Here is a 19,148-nt window from a genome sequence, read left to right as displayed (position 1 = left end):
GCATCTCACGCAGGATAGGCGCCGTGGCTCCCGTCTCACCTGCCCCTCGGCCACCCCCTCTGCCACCAGGAGCAGGAGAAAGGCAGAGCTCATCTTCACCAGAGCCAGCTGGACCCGTGGAGGAACAGAAACGGTTAATGAGGGGGTTGAGATCGGAGCTTCTGAGGGGTCACCTGCAGGGTGCGTTTCTTGGGGTTAATTATGAGCTGATCTTGTGGTGGCAGCAGGAGGTGCCAGGTAGGAAGGGTGCCCAATGCTGTTTACAAGCAATGGGAAAGGCAATCCCTGTCTCTCATTAGCTGCAGTTGAACTGTCTGATGAGAGGCACCAGGTAAACAAAAGGAGAAAAAAACCAAACCAAACCAAGCCAACAAAAATAACCCAAAATGAACAAAAAAACCCCAAACAACCACAACAACAAAAAACCCAACCAACCAAAAACCACAAAAAAACAAAAACAAAAACAAAAAAAACCCCAACCAACCAAACACCACAAAAAAACCCAAAAAAAAACCACAATAAAAACCCCCAGCCAACCAACCCAACCCCTTAAACTGCAGCCAGACGCTCAGGCTGAGATGCTGAAAGCCCTTGCAGCAAGCTCTGGTCAAGGCACACTTGCTGCCTGGCTGCTTGTTGGAACAGCCCTGGCAAAAGGTGCTGGGTAAAAGGCAAAAAATATTACTCTGTTGGCTCATTTATAGCATTGCCACCCTGAAAAAAATCATAATCAGATGCAGAAAGTGAAGATTTACTTGAGTATAGAGTCTAAACTATTTTTTTTAGGAAATACCTGAAGGGAATTTCGTTTAGATAAATGAAATTTATTTAAAATAATCAGAATTCCTTGTCTTTTTTTTGCAGCCTCTTGCTGGGAGCCTTTCCAAGATGACATTGCCAAGCAGTCTGTAGCTGTGACCATACCTGTGTGCTCTTCCTAGCAGAATTTCTATGTATTCTTCCCAGTTTTATTTCCCAGAGAACAGAATGGAAAGCTAAATGGATCAAACTGGGATTTGCTCCTCACAAACACTGAATTTTGAGGTAATCTGCTACATTTTCATCTTCTACTGGCATGCTCCAAAAGCCCTGAATACTGGATGAAATCAATAATGTTTGAGATGGAGGGAAGGAGGGGAGCTTTCTATAGCTCCCCATTGGCCTCCTTCCTAGGAAGGGATTGGAGCTGGGGACAGGCAACTGTCTCCTCATACCATCTATAATTAGTGTCATTCTACTGATTGCAGTGGTGTTTCATACCAGACAGGTTTTGGATCGATGCCTTTTTGGGCCTTATCCAAAGTCCAATTAGTCAGATGGACTCTCGTTGACCTCAGGCTGGGAAGAGCTTTGACAGCTCCTCTTCTAGCAGCTTTTATTCCTGGAATAGGTGGGGAAGGTGGTAGCTGGATATCTTGGCTTTCAGAAACAGCCCAGTGAACACACAGGTCCCATCTGCAGAGGGTGGAGGGGGAGAATCCTGCCTTGGAGCTCTACAGAGTCTTCACTGGGCACAAAACTGGTTAGTTTAGGAAATAGGGAAGAAAAAGTGTCAGTACAGGGTAAGGTCCTTGGGTTGTAACAACATTCTTGGGAGATGCCACCTTCTAGCTCTTACCTGCCCCAAAAAAAGCCTGTAATTCACACCGTTTATTACTTGGTGTAATCCAACTCCCTGGAAAGCTGATGAATACTCATTAGGACCAACATAATAACTTCCCTTCTAACAGCAGTGGAAGTTCTTCCATCAAATCTGTCATAACTTGAAATGATCTTTCTATTCATAACCGTACCACATTCAAGGGATGAGCCTGAGGAGGGATTAATATTCCTTTTATAACAGTGTTCAGGGCCTGAATTCCATTTTCATTAAGTCTTTTTTAATCTTCATTCTCTACTTAAACCAAACAGGAGAAATGGGATGTGAGTCTAAATGGACAGCAGGTCATAAACAACCAGCAGAGACGTGACCAGAACAGAAGGTTTGCACTGCAGAAAGAATTTGGGGTCTGTGTAAAGTTTCTGGGGTCTCCTCTGCAGTGATTGAAGTTTCTGCATATATAATGGTCTAAAGAAGACCTCATGTCCTCTTGGTCCCAGGCAATCAGGGCAAATAGATCATCTTTGGGGCTAAAAGCTAGCTAGCCCTTCTCAAAAATGTCAATAACCTGAGGATAAAGTATAGGGCATTTGATTATCAGAACATTAAAATCAAAGGATATAATTGATCATAATACTGTCACGAAGGAGAAAGAGCATTCATTAAAAAGAGTATTCATAATAGGTGAAAGGGAAAGATTCATAAATATGAAGAAATTACTTTCCATTTTTATAGGCCATTATTCTCCCTAAGAGGAATGACTTTCCTATTTTTAGAAGTGACTTCAGGAGGGGAGAGGGGGAAAAAGCCTGGGTGAAAAATCACTCAGGTTGTGCCCATTTCACATTATGGTAATCCAAGTGCACGTTGAGGAAATTGTGGCCACTTGCATGATTCATGATGAACTCAAGTGACTGGCTAGAAATGGCATTTGGGGATAAAAAAAATGAAGCAAGAGATGCAAGAATCCAATCAGTTCAGGGAATTCTAGAGCTGGCACCCCCACACCATGTTTTCCTTCAAAAGTTAGTGGAGTTAGCTCACTAATGAGGCAGAAATGTGTATTTGGTTGCAATATCTGTGGTTAGGTGAAACCTTAATGATGTGTGTGAATAAACAGGGTCAGATTCTCAGTCTGCTCATGACAGGCAAGAAAGGACAAGAGAGGATGTAAAATAGGAAAGAAGTGGAGAGAAAGGACCCTGAGAGGACTGCAAAAGAAGAATCAGCAGGATGGGATTATTTTTGAAAGACATCCAGCACAAAACCAGGGATCAGGGGAAGGAGAACCTCAAACCAGAGAAATCACACGTGCAAAAGGAAAGGAAACGAACCTGGTAAGGATTTCCTTGGAACAGGATCATGTCAGTCTGGAGAAGAGAATGATTTGAGCCAAATTTCAGAGGAGAAGTAAATCTAGCTCTTGTGGTGGTGGTGAAGTCAAAGCTGATGCCTTAAAAAGAAAGATACAAAGAAGGCTGGAGCTCAGAATTTAAGGTCTCTGAAGTAAAGCAAGAGATTGTTTTTAGTAATTGGATTTTTTTCCTTAAAGATAAATTGTGACCATATTGGTGATTGTGACCTTGCTGTCAAATGATGGTTGATGGTTGGACTTGATGATCCTGGAGGTATCTTCCAACCTAAAGGATTCTGATTCTATGAAATGTGGGGATGATGGATTTGCCTTCAGCCACACACGTTTGTCTTCTTCAGAAGCCAGCAAACAACAAACTGGGCTTTGCTCTGCCCCAGAGCACAGGCTGGGAAGATGCCCCTCCTGCACATCATGCAGCTCCCTGCATGGGTGGGAGATCCATCCTCCCTCCCACCACCACCCAACCTGCTCCTTAGTGCCTGAAGTGATGCATTAGTGCTGCACTGAATGCCCCCAGCCTGCAAGACTGAGTATGTTCCTCCTTGGTCACCCTTCATGACACCTCTCTAGAGATGGACAGGAACATCCTGATTAAAACTGAAGGTTTAAGTTATTTTCTTTGTCTTTTGTGCCAGAATCTACAAATCACAACCTGGTTTGATTCCAAATTCTTGTTTTTCTTATTGGGTAGAGAAATCTAGAGATTGTCAGATACTTGGGCATCCTAATGGCTGGGAGAAAAACTGGTCTCCTGTCTTTGGAAACTTTGAGCTATAAATGTTCCACCCAAGGACAAAGAGATGGTCTCAGCCCTCCCTCTCTCAGACCTGTTTTTTTCAGCTCAGCTTCTTTAGCTCTGCTTTAGCTTGGGTGGATTTGGAAACGGTTGATTGGCAGCTGATGAGTTTGAAGCATTTCAGTTGAAAAGCCTGTGGTGATGTGCAGAAAATTCCAATTGTTTTGATGCTTCTGACACATCTTGCAGCACGCCTGTGAAGCAGGAAGCTCACCATGAGGCAGAGCACGCAGCCCAGTTGGTTGGAATAGGTAATTTCAGGCTAAATTCTTTGCTCTTCCCACTTTCAAGCCTCCTCACTCCAAAACCATGAAGCACAGCACAGCCCCTCAGCCTCTGCCAGTGGAGTCAGGATGAAACCCAACAACCAGGTGTGAATCTGATCTGATGCTAAAGGAAGAAATTCTGCGTGTGCTAAATGGGCAGATTTGTCTTTTGGGCAACATTTTAGCAAACAAAATGAAAATTTATGAGTGATGAAAAGAAACGTCTGAGCCTGATGTTATTTCCAGTGAATTTTGGGTGAGGATGGCTGGTGGTTGAGTTCAATACAACATCACAACCTGTGTTATTGTTGGAGAGCTCTTTCCATGTAATGAAAGGTTTCTTTGAAACCACCCTTTAGCTGAGGTTTAAAAGGGCTGTTTGCTTTTTCTGTCCCTTTTCTTCCCCTCTGAATTTCTGGGTAGAAAGACAAGATTACAATATTACCAGAAGTGATTGTTCGTTCAGGTATTTCTGCCTGGCCCAAAACAAGAAGAAAAAGCAGGGAAAAATATCAGTCTCCTTGCATTCAACTCAAACTCTTGTTGTTCAGACCTTTTTTAAAGGCTGTGTTTGTCTTTCTAACCAGAGCTGGACACATCAACCCTTTAACAGTGTGAGGATGCAATGCCCAAACCAGGGACAATTTTTTTTGCCATGCTGAAGGCAGAATAGATGATTAAATAATGACCTTGGAAGGACCCTGACTTAAATCTAACCCACCAAACTTTTTATTAAAGCATTTTTTACCAGCTATGAATAACCTGCATCCAAAGTGCTGGTTTTCCAGCAACACCTTGGCATTCCCAGTGTCTGTCAGAGAAAAAAAAAAGGCCAATTTTTTCCCTTTAGAGATGCCACAAACCTTTGCTGGGGTAGGGCAGAGACTGTTAGTTCCAGTTTAGGGAGTTAAATGATGTGATTCTTTCTTCTTGTGTCCAACTTCTTATTTAAATACATTTTCTTGACACTATTACAGCTGGAGAGAAAGCCTTGATTGATTTTTTGGGGATTTTTTTGGGGTGTGTGTGTGTTCATTATTGACTTTAATCTTGTAGCTCAGGGTAGACAGGTTATATATGAGGCACATTTGCTCGTGCAAAGCGTTTTAATCATTTTACCTGAAGAATTTTAACACTTTGATATCAAGTAACACATAGTAACGGCAAGAAATCCCTCTAATATCTGCAAAAATAGCTTACTTGCTCTGCACACAGAGAAAATACAGAAAGAAACAAAGGAAATCAGCCTGGAGGATGGATCAAATGTTTTTCCTATGGTAGGCAATGTGGAGTTTGGAACCTGACCCCTGACCTTGGCCAGACCTCGTCTGGTCCGTTGGCACTGCCAGGTTCTCTAGGTCATGTCAAAGGTACAGATCCACCTCAGCCTCCCCCAGCCCATGTTGTCACTGGGTACAGTAGGAGCACATCCTTCCCCTCCAGGGGTGCTGGAGGGATAAATCCCACTAATAACCATGCTGAGCTTACATGTTGTGCTATTGAGACTTCACGAGGCAGAAATTGCTCTGAGCTGCACGTTCAATTTCTGCTCAACTTTTCCTTCCTGTTATTCCTAGGGCTTCCCTCAGGAAGAGCCATCTATGACTATCTTTGCTTTAAATTCAGAGGACGAGGCCAGCCACTGCCCATTTTAATTAGTGACAAATCTAGAGTGAAAACCCAAGAGGGTGGTTAAGGCTAAAACCTTCTTTGAGCCACAGAGCTGGAAAGCACATGGATGTTTCATCCAGGAGCCTCGGCGTTGCTCCAGAGATGGAAAATATTCTGCTTTTGCTTTTTTACCTTCTGTTTTCTTTCAAGCCTCGACCTTCTCACTGCCTCAGAGCTCCTCACATCGCCAGCAGCAGAAACGAAGCATCATCAGCTTTGTCTGGACACTGGACTTCCTCTTGGAAATTATTTATCCAGGTTTGGTTTTTTCTTCATTCTTCCCCGGGAGGATCTAAAATTTCTTTGTGAGCAAATTACTATAAAAAAACCCAAAACACTGAAGGAGCTTGTGCCTTTTCTGAGGTAAAGCTGTGACAGCTCAGGGCTTCCCCAGCACATAGGGCATCCCCTCTCTGACACGATGCTGCAGAGATGTTTTCCTTGAGCTGAGCGTCAGGAGCCCATCTGCAGCCACGAAGTGACTTGAGGGCTCGTGGACAAGGATCTTTGGCTCTCAGAAAGCAACGTGGTTTAAGAATTTCCCCTCTCTGCAGTGGTTTGCAGATGACCGAGGTTGACGCCCTCGTGTCCGTGGTGTTGGCACAGCAGCTGGGGTGATGCAGAAGAGGAGCTGGACTTCTGATGAGCTGCTGTGTTATTTTCTGGTGTTTTTTTTACCCTGTGTCTGTTCCCTGTGCGGGTGAATTGCCCCAATTCCTCTGTCTGGGAGGAGCTGTGAAGCACCTTCACCCCTGCTTGTGCGTGTCCCTGAGCAGCAGCAGCTCAAACCATCCCCACTTGCTCTCTCCAGCTGCAGTTCCACACATCAGGCATGGGAAGAGGTGAGGATCCCAAGCAAACCTCCCTTCCTATTACCTGCACAAGCTTAGAGCTGGGACATCCTATGTCTTTAACACGGTCCTGCAGGTACTATGGGAGGAGAACTGGTTTCTACTGGGATGGAAATGGTCCTGGGCACCTGCATCTTCATAAGGTGCCACCTTTCCTGGACAGGAAAGCCCCTGGAAGGAGAACTGGTTTCTACTGGGATGGAAAAGGTCCTGGGCACCCACATCTTCATGGGGTGCCACCTTTCCTGGACTGTGGAGGGGCTTGTCTCAGCACAGAAAAGCAGCAAAAAGATGTTTGCTGGTTCCTAAGCAAATAATTCTTCCCTCTCTCCTTCTCTTCATCCACACCTGCACCTCCAATGGCAGGAACATGCCTGCAGTGTCCTGGGAATGGCCCCACTCCGGGCTGGGTGGCTCCTGGAAAGAGGTCCCACGTCCACAGCAAGCCCAGCCAGGGATCCAGTTGGCACTGTCGAGGCACGGGGCAACTTTCAGCAAGTCTTTCCCAGGGCAGCTTCTGCAGTCCAGCAAATCCCCCTGGCCCAGTGGATGGCACCCAGCTCTCCTTCACCCTGCCCAGCAGAGAGAGAGCTTTGCCACGACTTGCTGCTGACTCAGTGGCTCCAGGAACTGGCCTTTCTGTGCCAAACTAAAGCAGGAGGAGGTGGCCCTGCAGGGTGGTGCTGTCCTGGCTGGGTGGGTGGGAGCCCCAGGACATGGGTCCCATCCCCAGTGCAAAGCCCTGCTGACAGCTGGGGAAGGAGCAGCTGCAGCTCCCTGGGGAGGTGAAGTCCCCTGGAAGTTTCTGTGGAGGATGCCAGGAAACTCCTCCCTGCCCTGGGGAGCAGCAGCTCAGGCACCGAGCCCATCCCAGCCCTCAGCCACGGCGAAGAGCAAGACCAGACCAGGAGAAGGCATCTCCCTGGGGTGCTGAGGAGGGTCAGGGAAGCAAGGAGCGTTGGCAGGACCAAATTCAAGCCAGCTTAGCCATAACCCAGCCTTGCACTTACCCCTCCTGCTGCAGCCAAGCAGAGACCACCTCTTCTCATGACTTAGCCAAGCAACCTGCAGCACGGGAACACTTCATTCCCTATTGCAGCAGTAGTTTTTTTCTCCCCAATTTTTTTCAGATCCAGCTAACTTACCTTGTGACTCAGAGCCCCTGCCTCTCACTCTCCTTGCTGGTGCTTAGCAGGATGCATGATCTGAAAGCTGCCGTTCACTGCAGGATTTGGAGTTCTCGGTGGCGACTGCAGCTTCCTAGCTGGAGTCCAAATGAAACACTGGAAGTCAGTCGGGCTCCTTATGAAACCCAGCAGCTAAGTTGTTTGCAAAAGCTGGAGTTTTTTTTCTTGTCTCTTTGCTTGCACCAACTCGTGCCTCGTTCCAGTGCTTTTGTCCTGTTGTAGTCTCCCCAGGACCTGCAGCCGCTCTGTCGGGCTGCACGGTGCCTCTCTCACAAGGATGGGAATGAAACCCCCCCAAAAAAATCTGTGAATAATAAAAAAAAACCCCACGTATCACGAAACCACAGACCCAAAACCACATCCCAGTGTTCCAGCCAAGAGAGAAAGCGCTGGGATCATATGGAAAGAATTTTTCTTTGGGAGATCTCAGCATCTTTTTAAGCGGGAGAAAGGAGAAAAAAAACAATCCCAGAACCCAAAAAAAAACTCAAACCAACCCACAATAAAAGCTCTGGCCTTTCTGCATGAGCTGTGAAGGTGGCAAAAGCATCTCAAGAGGGTGCAGCAGTGGAACCTGTCCCTGCAGTGACACGGGGGGAGGTGTAGGGTGCCTGGCATCACACCAGGGCTATGGGAGGATGTCACCCTGGCTGTCCCCTGCCCCTCCCTGCTGAAAACCAAACCACTTTGCTCCTTTGCCAGCAGATTTGGGGCCAGTCTCAGGATGGTGACGTGCAGCTGCAACATGCTGCTTTCCCTCCCCAGGTTTAGGGGACAGCACCTTCTGCCAAGCCACCCATGGCGGGAGGCGCTGGGCGTTGGCATCCGAGGAGTGGGGAAGGTCAAACACCAGCACAGGGGGTAAATTTTCCTCAGTGTGTGCTTGCAGAGTCTCCTCCCATCGTTGTGTTTTGCTCTGACTTCTCCATGACACCCAGAAAAGGCTGGAGAGCAAGCTGGCATCTTTCCTCATTGCTTGGCACTGATTCCTCTGCCTGACTGCAGCCGTTGCAGCGAGGGTGCAACAAGGGTTTGTGCAGGGTGGGAGGCACAGAGACCATCAGAGGGCATCCTGGAAGAAGCCACTCAACCCTGTCCTGCCCCCTCAACAAGCAGCTCGTGATGGTCCTGGCCACCTGAGAGTCCACTGGGGGGGCTGGTGGCCACCATGGAGAGAGGAAGCTGCAAAAGTGGGCACAGCCCTGCAGGGATTGGTCCCTTCTCTGAAGTAATGAGTGATAGGACATGAAGAAATGGCCTCAAGATGCACCAGGGGAGGTTTAGGAAGTTTTTTTCCTGTGAAGCTGCCCAGAGAGGTTGGGGAGTCTCCTTCAGACTCTGGAGAGATCCCAAACCTGCCCTGTGCAACTTGCTCTGGGTGACCCTGCTGGAGCAGGGGGGTTGGATGAGATGATCTCCAGAGGAACCATCCAACCCCACCATGCTGGGATTCTGTGGTTAGGTTGGACACGAGGAATAATTTCTTCCCCTTGAGGGTTGCCCAGGGCAGTGGTGGAGTCCCCATCCCTGGAGGGGTTTCCAAGCCCTGGAGATGTGGTGTGAGGGACACGGGGCAGTGCTGGAGTTGGCAGCATTGGACTGAAGGTTGGTCTCAATAATCTGCCTGGAGATGTGGCACTGAGGGACATGGGGCAGTGCTGGAGTTGGCAGCATTGGACTGAAGGTCCAGTAATCTGAAAGGTCTTTTCCAACCTAAATGATTCTATGATTTCATGATTCTGTGCCAGCAGGAGATAATGTGGGATGTAGCACAGATGGCTCGTGGCCAAGGGACTGCTGAGACAAAGCCCCTCTGGACAAGGTGGAGCAGACCTGGGGGTTTCAGGGCGTGCTGGACATCCCCCAGCTCCCTGCCCTGGGGCAGAGCAGCCCTGCACCACCACTGCCTGCTTTTAGTGCCCACGCTCTCTTAGCTGAAATTGTAAATTGGATCATTTCTAGCCCTTGGGAAGAAAAAAAAAAACACATTGGTGGCTTTATTTAAAACCAGATTTGGGTTCTGAGCTGTTTGTTTGGTTTCTTTCTTGCTCTGTTTTGCCACGACCTCCGTGGATTGTAGGAGAGGAGGTTAAAGAGGTGGGCACCCAATCTGCTGCAAGCTCCAGCATCATTCCTGCCCCAAGTCTGAGGAACAAAATTGAGGCTTTTGATTGTCCTGGGAGCTGCAGGAGGGGAAGGGGTGGCCTGTCCTCTCCCAGTGCCCTTCACGTCAGGTCACAACTCAGTACTTGAAATATTCCTCCCTTGCCATCCTTCTGCTCTGCTGCCTGCCCTGCCCCAGACCCCACCACTTCCACACCTCACCATTGTCATGCCTTGACAACGATGAGATGTGAGAGAAGCTTGGGAACCCCTCTGCTTCTTCAAATCCTCTTCAAAGCCTCCCCATCCCTCCCTGACCCAGCTGGGTCCCCCCCACAGCCCAGGGGACATCTCAGTAGAGATCCTCAGGATGATTCTCCAGCTTTGCTCCAGGTGCCAAGGTGCCCTGGCTCCTAAATTCTCTGTCCCACCCTCCCACTGCCCAGCACTCACCCCTCCTCCATAGCTCAGAGCCCTGGAGCAGAGGGAAGGGGGTGGCTGTCAGGATGGAAAAAGGATTTTGCACATCTTTTCAAAGTTAAACAAGGACCCAAATCATTCAAGCTGTAGGTGGAGCTGGGTTATATAAGGGAGAACTCAAATTGCTCGGAGCTGATTTCTGCTGGGAATGTTTTTATATTGGTGGTGTTAAAGAAAAGTAGCAGGTGATTAAAACAGATTGCATGATTCTGTTTAAAATCCCAAAATCTGCCTCCCGAGTGATGGGGAAGGGGGAAGAGGGGCTGCTGAGGAGCAAGGGGTGCTCCTGTGTCAAGGGGGAGGGAAGTTTTACACGTGCTGCTGGGGCTGTGCTGGGAGAAACATCAGCAAGGAGCAGTGAGGTGAACTGCAGAGGTTTGCTGCTGTCCCAGCATGAACCTGAGCAGCTTCCAGCTCTCCATGAGTCACCCTCCAGGGCTGGGCTCCTCCAGCTCAGCCTTCCTGGAGCCCCTCTGTCCCCATCTTCTCCCACTGCAGCAGAGGTCCCCACCCCAACCCCACATGGACAGGCAGGAGGAGCCTGTGCTGGGCAGAAGCCAGCTGGGAACAGGCACATGGGGGCAGCAAGGGAGGAAAATGCAGCTGCAGCCTTCCCAAAGCTGCCAGGAAAAGAAAAAAACCTTCACTCATCCTTTTGGAAGGACCTCAAAGAGGCTCTAAGAAAAGAATTGACTTTGGCTCACAAATGCCAACCGAAAGCCTTTCCTGTCAGCATCTCTGTTCTGGATTAAACACCAAATTTGGGCAATCTTTTCACATCCATCACGTTTCCCCAGATACCCACCTCTTGGCACTGATCAGCACCTTTGGTGGAAAGGAGAGGTTCCACCACGTGGCCTTCTCTGGTGCCTCCAAAGCAACCCTGCATCCATTTAATTGATCCCCCAAACGACCTGAACTCCAAAAGAGAAGCCAGGAAAAGAATAGTGGCAGAGATGACAAGGATGTCTTTGCAGGATTTAGGTCTACCTGCCTCCCAGAAGCAAATCAACAGCGTGTCCTGAGCACCCTGTGCATGCTTCAGAGAGTTTCCTTCCTTCCTCATCCAGCAAATAGCTATAATTAGCACACAATTAGTAAATAATACCTACTAGCCCTGCTGAGGCAGGGGAGCTGCTTTGCATCAAGCAAATCCTTGCAACAAGAAGCAAGGCAGATGCCAAAGCACTTAAAGCAAAGGGATGGCACCCTGGGGATTGGAATTTGGGCTCCTGGCTCTGCTGCCAATGGCGTGGGGGTTTGGGAAAGCTCCCCACCACCCTCCTGGGGATGGCACGTCTCCTCTCTCATTCTTCATGGCCTATTTTTGGACTGAGGGAGGAAAAAAAAGTACAATTGGAGTGCAACTGGGCAGAGCTTTGGTGTCACCAGGGGGTGTGTGGCCACCACTGAGAGCTTACTTGCATGGATAGAAAAACAGCAGAGAGATGTAACTCAATAGAAAGAGTATTTGGGGCTCCACAAATGTTCTTAGCTGGCCAAAACCCATCCAAAATTAGTCTGAGAGATTTTTATTTGCATTCTGAACCTTAGGCTAGAAGAAAAACATTATGGTAACCAGGGCTTGGCATCAGAGCCTGTGTCTCCAGATGAAACAGGTTTTCTGCCTCTTAAAACAACAGCCTCCTTTTTTTTTTTGAAATAATACTCACATTCAAGGAAGAAGGATGTTTCTGTTTACACAGAGGATTTAGAAAGCTTGGCTTCTGTCCATGCAAGGAGCAAGGGGGGGAAAAAAGAAGTAAAAATCAGTTCTGCAGGCTGCTGGAGGCTCACAGCAAATTAATAAGGAACTCTGTGTGCAGGAGCAGGGGGTTCAGGGAGTGCTGAGCCCATCTGCCTCCCCTCTGCAGCCCAGAAGCTGGAAAATGGGCACAACTATGGGGAATTCCAGGGCCATCAGCTGGCCAAGCTGTGGTTTGCTCTGCAGCCTTGGTGTGGTGGAACAGAGTCCTTCTTTCTAACCAGGGGAGACCTTCTGGCTCTTGACAGCTCCCTCAAAGCTGTTGGAGGTTGGAGCCGGGTGGGGTTGGGCTCTGCTCCCAAAGAACAGGTGTCAGAACCAGAGGAAATGGCCTCAAGTTGTGCCAAGGGAGGTTTTGATTGGATATTAGGAAGAATTTCTCCTCTGAGAGAGTGGTCAGGCACTGGAATGGGCTGCCCAGGGAGGTGGTGGAGTCACCAGCCCTGGAAGGGGTTCAAAAAATGAGTAGATGGAGCAGTTGAGGCTGTGGTCTAGTGGTTGGGGGGATGTTGGGATGAAGGGGGGACTTGATGACCCTGGAGGCCCCTTCTGGGATGAAGGGTGGACTTGATGACCCTGGAGACCCTTTCCAACCATAGTAATTCTATGAGTCTATGACTCCAACCCAAACAATCCTACCACTCCATGATGCTCTGATCAGTGAGCTGATGAGGTGCCAAAGCTTTTAGGAGGGTTCTGGCTTTGCCTCTTGGGGAGGCCGTGCTTGAGGATGAGCATTTATGGCTGGGAGAGGGGACCCAGAGGCACACCCAGACACCAGCTCTTGCTCCAGGTAGCCACCATCAGTGACCCTGTGCTGAACCCAGGAGGTGGCCAGCTCTGCAGCTGGGATGTTGGAGCCTCCATGCTCTGCAAACACATTTCCCTGTGTGCTCAGGCCACAGTCAGAGCCTAAAAAAGTGTTGGAAACATCTCACCCAGTGTCCCCATCCTTTCCCCTTTTAATCTCTTGGGGGTTTTTGAGCTTCCAAACACCCTCTATAGAATGGCTGCAGTTCTTTGAGTTGTAACCAGCTCTTTAAACAAAAAGACCTGTTTTGGAGGGAGCCAGGAGGGGCTGTGCAGAGATGGGAATTGATGCAACCACTGTGTGAAACTCCAGGATAAAGTGGGCAAAGTGAAGAGCAGATTTCTTCCCACTGTTGTGTCAGCCAGGCAGCCCAGGAGGAGTTTTCAATTATATAGAGAATTTCAAGAATTGATATAATTTTCAATGATATATATAATTTCAAATATTCCCCCTATATCTCTATGTTCACGTGGAAGTGGGTGGTGCTTTCAAGTAGCCCAAAACTCAGAGATAATGATGAGCTAATTGGAATTTAAACAGCAGCGTGTGAATGCTAATTGGGAACTGCTTAAGAATAATTTATTAAATAGCCTGAAAGCTCTGATTTCACAACAGAGTGAGGAAGCATTTCTGGCTAAAGCCTGGTGCTGAGGGGACTGGAAGCTTTCTGGCTGAGAAGAAATGCTGTTTCTAATAGGAAATGAGAAGTGGGTGGGTGGCTTTCTCCAGGCTGCCAGAGCCTCCCAGGGCTGCTCATGCTGAGCAGTGTTTGCAAAGGGGAAAAGAGACAACCTGGGTAAATACAGGTTAATTAGCCTCAGGGTGAACCTGTCCCAGCAACAGAACCACTGATGGTCTCTAATGAAGAGTTAATGGGGGGTAACCAAGGCCAATCAGCCAGGACTGGTGGGAAATAGATCTGGGAGAGCTCGTTTCTGTCATAGATCACAAGTTTATTGGATGCAGGTATGCAGAATTTGGCAAAAGGCTGGTCAAAACCTTTTAATTAAAACCTGAAAGTGATGCTAATTGAGGCTGGCATGGAAAGACAATGTTTGCAACAGTGTGCTGGGGAGGGATGAGCTCCTGAACCAGGAACCTGCTGAATAACCAAGTGCTGCTCTTCAAATTGGCTGGCACTGCACGAAGTGGCACCATTGATTTGGCAGGAAACCTCATTAGCAAGGCTGAGACGTGACCCTGCTCTGAAATCTGCAATTGGAAACCCTGAAGGATTTGAATCTTGGTTTTTGAGTCAAGCCTTTGTTGAATGGAAATGGGTCATAAATAGCAGGTCCCTCTCCACTCCTATCCACCTTCCTCTGGCATGAAAAGCAGATTTGTTTTGCTGAATAACCTCCTGGGCAGAGCTTAGAGCATGAATTCATCTTAAATCCTGGGGTTTGAGTGTGATTAGCAGTAGGTAATCTTACAGGGCTTTGGCCATGTCTTTGGAGTGCTGTCTAAGCCCTTTCTGGGCACCATGGAAGGTGGCTTGGCTTGTTCTGTGCATTTTCTCAACATCTCCATTCCTGGGCACTGCTCCTGCCTTTAGGCTCTCCAACTCTCTTGCTTTGCTCTCACAGAAAGCCCAGAGCATCTAGCTAGCTGGTAACTTGTTGCCCAAAAAATGGGAAGAGGTAGATTAAACCCAGCACCCAGACTGACCTCACAGCATTTCATGCCCATGAAGCTCAGGTGCCATTCCCCAGCTGTTTGGGACAGAATGATACTGGATACAGGAGTGGCTGGACATCTCTTTAACTAACAAGGGTTTTTTTGCAGTTAGAATCATAGAGTCATAGATTCATCTGGGTTGCAAAAGACCTTCAAGGTCATTGAGTCCAACCTTCAGTCCAACACTGCCAACTCCACCACTAAACCCATGTCCCTCAGCACCACATCTCCAGAGCTCTGAAACCCCTCCAGGGGTGGGGACTCCACCACTGCCCTGGGCAACCCTTTTGGGGAAGACATCTTTCCTCATGTCCAATTGTGACAACAGGGCCAATATCAGAAGAGGTGGCTTGTCCCATCCAGGATCTGTGCCTGCATGGTCACCCTTGCTGGGAGAGCTTCTGCACCTTCAGAACCAGTCCCCCCATTATCCACATTTCAGATGCAACTGTGGAAACTGGCTGAGCAAATTGAGCCTTCAGTTTTGGGACGTGTTATTAAAAACTCCATCTCAGTGATAGACCCAAATCAAAAGAGCTCATTCCTTGGCCCAGCACCAGCATTCAGTGCTCAGAAGGTTCCTCACACTGACTCTCTTTGTACAGAAACCAAAAGGAGCTGAGAAGGAAAACATTTCTCTTGGTTGTTTTGTTTCCAGGACAAAAGGGAGTTTTGATTTTTCACTCACCTTCCCAGTTTTTAGATTACTTGTAATTACAGGGTGCTGAGCAAATAGATGATGCTCTGTCTTTTTGGAAATGACTTGGAAGTTTTCTTTAATCCCTTGGTAGGGTTCACCTGGGGTGTCATTCATCACGCTGCTGCTCTTGCATTCCAGCAACTGGGCTCATTTCATTTCCTAGGCTGGCTGAAATGGCTTTCCCAGGCCTGTTTAGAGAGGAGTAATGATGGGTAGGAGCACGCAGCACATGATAATTGCTGTTTTCCACAGAGAGCTGCATGCCTGTTATCAGAATAATCTTCAGATGAGAGGGAGACGGGCTGGGGACAACAGCAAAAGTGCTCGAGGGGGGTTTTCTTCCCAGATTATTTTTGTTTTTAAATCTCTAGTTTTAAAACAGGGTCAGGTCCTGTCTCTTCCCACGGGTGAAATGTCCCCACAGCCACATCCCCAGGAACTGCTTCAACATGTTCTAGACTCGAGCCTTTAACTCACTCATCCCCTCATAAAAACATCACTCTGAAACCCACTTTTCTCTGAAGACTTTTCTGCCAGGAGAGGAAAGTAAATAGATTGCAACGATTTTTCCCTGGGCAGGTAAGTGCAAGGGATGGGTTCAGACAAGCCCTTTTGGCTTAGGCTGCCTTTGCCTGGAAGCTTTCACCCCAGAGCCACCTCTCCCACCCCTCTGCACCCCTCCTGAGCCCAGGCAACTCAGGCTGCTGAGTTTGGGCAATTCTTCTGCTCCTGGATGGCTCAGGGCTCCTCCTGTCATCACCTATTAAACACCCTCCAGCTCTCACTGCTCAGGCTTCACACTTATTTCCTGCACCCTGGCAGGCAGGGCTGGAGCTATCAGTGAGTTTTAATTCTCTGGTGAGCTTTGATTCCCTGTGGAAGAGTTGGCTGAGGTATCAATAAACTAAATCTGTCCCCTCCGTCCCTCTGAGAATTATTCTTCATTTCTTCAACTGAGGCTGGTTTATAGCTGTAGATTTTTGCTCTTAACATTTAAAGTTTGCCCAGCAAGAGCGTTTTGCAAGAGCAGGGATGTGTGATTTAAAAGTGGGAGCAAAAATCACTCATCTGTGTGAGGGAATCATGGATGAGGAGGTTTGATAATGAAATAAAATGTCCCAGAATGTGCTTTATAAACAGATTCAGTGCCAAAACTTTGGAAGCCCTCGTGTTGCTCCTGAATTGCCACAAACCCCAGGAAAAGAGTCTTTGCTTTTAAGAACCTGGAATTGAAGGAAACTGAGAGAAAAATCTTCAGGCAAGTCAGGGGCAGAGGTGGGCACTGAAAGCTCAGGCTGGGCAGAGTGTGAGATGGCCCCTCCACGAGCTGTGCTCAGATACAAGGCTCCTTTGCCACCACGAGATGTTCTCCTGGCTCACATCAAAGGCTGAACAGAGTGCACAGGCTCGAAACTCTCCCTGGAATTTAATTTAGTGCTTTCCATCATTTTTTTCCTGCCCAGGTATGTGCCCTCACGTAGACAGCTCCTAGAGCTCTGGTGCCACATCATTCACGAGCTGTGAGTGCACCAGACAAGAATCCACCTGCCCGTGGCAGCAGGGAGTGGGGATTTGGACCAGTCTGCTGTGACTCTGAAGATTTCTTTTCCCTATTGATTTGGGTCTGGTTTTCAAGCAGCTGTGACACTGGCAGTAGAGCAAGACCTGGGTGGGAAGGGTGTCTGGCTGTTCAGCTGGAGGAGTCTGCTCAGGAGCAGCTCCATGGATCTTCCTTCCATCCTGGCTGCCAGCCTGAGGATCCACAGCTAGCAGTGGCCAAAACATCATTTTTCTCCTTGTGAGAGGAGAAAGAGAGGAGGAAGGGCAGCATCTCACAGTGATCTGCAGGAGCACTTGACATTGACACACACCACGAGTATTTTTAGCAGCCAAACACACTTTTTCTTGGCCACCTCAAGTCACCTGAGACCACTCCTACACCATCAGTGTAAGGGGAATGGGTTTCTGACAGGAGAGGGGGGCACAGGAAGGTTAAATGGTTTCTCTCCATCTGCACAGGATGGCAGCAGCAGACCTGGGGATAAATCTCAAGCTCTCCCCACCCCTCCCCACAGCAGCCTGGGAGGCTGTCAGCAGGCTGGTGATGGTTCAAGGGCAGGGTGCTGCTTCTTCAGCAGCTTTAATGGAGACACTTTGGGAAGGCAAGCAGGCAATTGGTCACCTCCACGACAGGGTCACGCCCAGTGCCCTTCCCAGCTTGGCCAGCACAGCTCCCATCCATCATCAAATGCATTTCAGCATTATCCTTTCCCAAAGAGGCTGTAGTACAGTAATTCTAGGCACAGGAGCAGCAATCTCAGAGCAGTCTGAGGGGGGACAGAGCACCAGGAAGGTTTCAAAGTGAAGGTGAGACATGCACGTTCACCATCTCAGCTTCTTCCTCACTGCAGACCAGAAGCTCCATCCCTTTCTTGAGTCTCACTCAGGCAGCACTTCAATTCTCCAACATACAAAAGCTCAGAGGTCGCATTGATCTGAATCAGTGCCAGGAGCTGTCAAATCTTTGGGGCTCAATGCAGCTCTGTGGGTCAGTGCTGAGGGTGGGCACAGGACACCAGTGTCTCCCAGTGCTGTGGTGCAATGCTGCCCCAGCTCTTCAGAGCTTCACTGCCTTTAATTCTGTGAAATTCCACTCCCCTGGGGCAGGCAATTGGTCTAACTTGCAAAATCAGTTGAGTTTTGGGCAGAGAAGGGCACTGAGCCCTAGTCCCAGTGCCTGGGGCAGGCAATTGGTCTAACTTGCAAAATCAGTTGAGTTTTGGGCAGAGAAGGGCACTGAGCTGGAGCTCTTCTGGTCCCAGTGTCCTCTGAGAGAGTCTATTAAGAGCAAAGCAAAGAGTTTTAATTGGCTATCTTGCTGTTGAGAAATTTGCCTTTGATGGCAATCCAGTCCTCAGGAGTGTTTTGGGGAGTGGCAATGACCTCCACTGAGGATCTCTCTGGTTAATGACTGCCAGGCTGCTTTGAACGGGGTCAGCGTGGCAACTGGGGCTTGATTTTGGTTTCTCCTTGGCAGTAGCACAAGAGCAAAGCTGCTGGTGATGCTCCCCAACGTTACTGCAGCCAAAAGCCTCCTATGAACTTCCAGTGCATTTAAAAATCCTCTTCTTGCACAGCTGCCAGGGGCATAACATGGAGCACAGAGAGAACCAGAGCAGATCTGCCTGACCAGGGGCAGCAATTGCCAACAGGCAGATGTTTGTCTGGTCTTAAATTACATTGTCTGCACGCCTGGAAAAGAGAAGGTCTTATAAATAGCAGTGCTTCAATCCCCTGTGGCTCTGCATATTCAGGTGCCACTGTAAAGCATATGGGTGTGGGACAAAACCAGCTGGAAATGGGTGTGGGTAGAAATTGGTGGGGGGTCTCTGGCAGTGGGGTGTCCTGAGCCCCAAATTCTCCCTAAAGAGCAGACATTTACCATGAAGGTACAGAAGATCCAGGCTGCAAAGCAGCATTTCCCCCACACCAGCACTGACTTCATTTCCTGGGCACCTCAGAGACCCCCAGCTGAGTAACAGCCCCAAAGAGATGCCCAGGATTGAGTGTTCAAAACCCAAACAGGGCCAGAATCCCAGTCCTGAGGGGTGCTGCTGGGGGCTGTCCCCTGGGACAGGGTGTGGATGGTCCTGCTCAGTGCTGCATCTCCTCAGGTCCCACTCCATCCACGGAGCAGGGCTCACAACAGGGCCAGCAGGTCAAGGAAGGTTCTTCTCCATTCTACTCTGCCCCAGTGAGGCCATATCTGGAGTATTTGGGCCAGTTCTGGGCTTCCCAGTTCAAGACAAACAAGGAGCTACTGGAGAGAGTCCAGCAGAGGCTGTGGAGATGCTGAGGGGTGTGAG

General features: G+C 48.7%; 1 protein-coding gene across 1 annotated transcript in view; it reads right to left on the bottom strand.

The window, feature by feature from the left end:
- LOC103777152 (complement C1q tumor necrosis factor-related protein 1-like) overlaps window positions 1–93 on the bottom strand; it is a 1,627-nt gene extending 1,534 nt beyond the window's left edge. Inside the window, exon 1 of the mRNA XM_008944693.1 lies at window positions 40–93. Coding sequence (XP_008942941.1) covers window positions 40–93 — 54 coding nt within the window. The remainder of the gene's footprint in view (window positions 1–39) is intronic.
- Window positions 94–19,148: the final 19,055 nt, after the last annotated feature.

The sequence above is a fragment of the Merops nubicus genome, unplaced genomic scaffold (genome assembly GCF_000691845.1).
Source record: "Merops nubicus isolate BGI_N331 unplaced genomic scaffold, ASM69184v1 scaffold6027, whole genome shotgun sequence".
Lineage (NCBI taxonomy): Eukaryota > Metazoa > Chordata > Aves > Coraciiformes > Meropidae > Merops > Merops nubicus.
The sequence above is the reverse complement of the archived record's forward strand: the minus strand, read 5'-3'. Positions and strand labels throughout refer to the sequence as shown.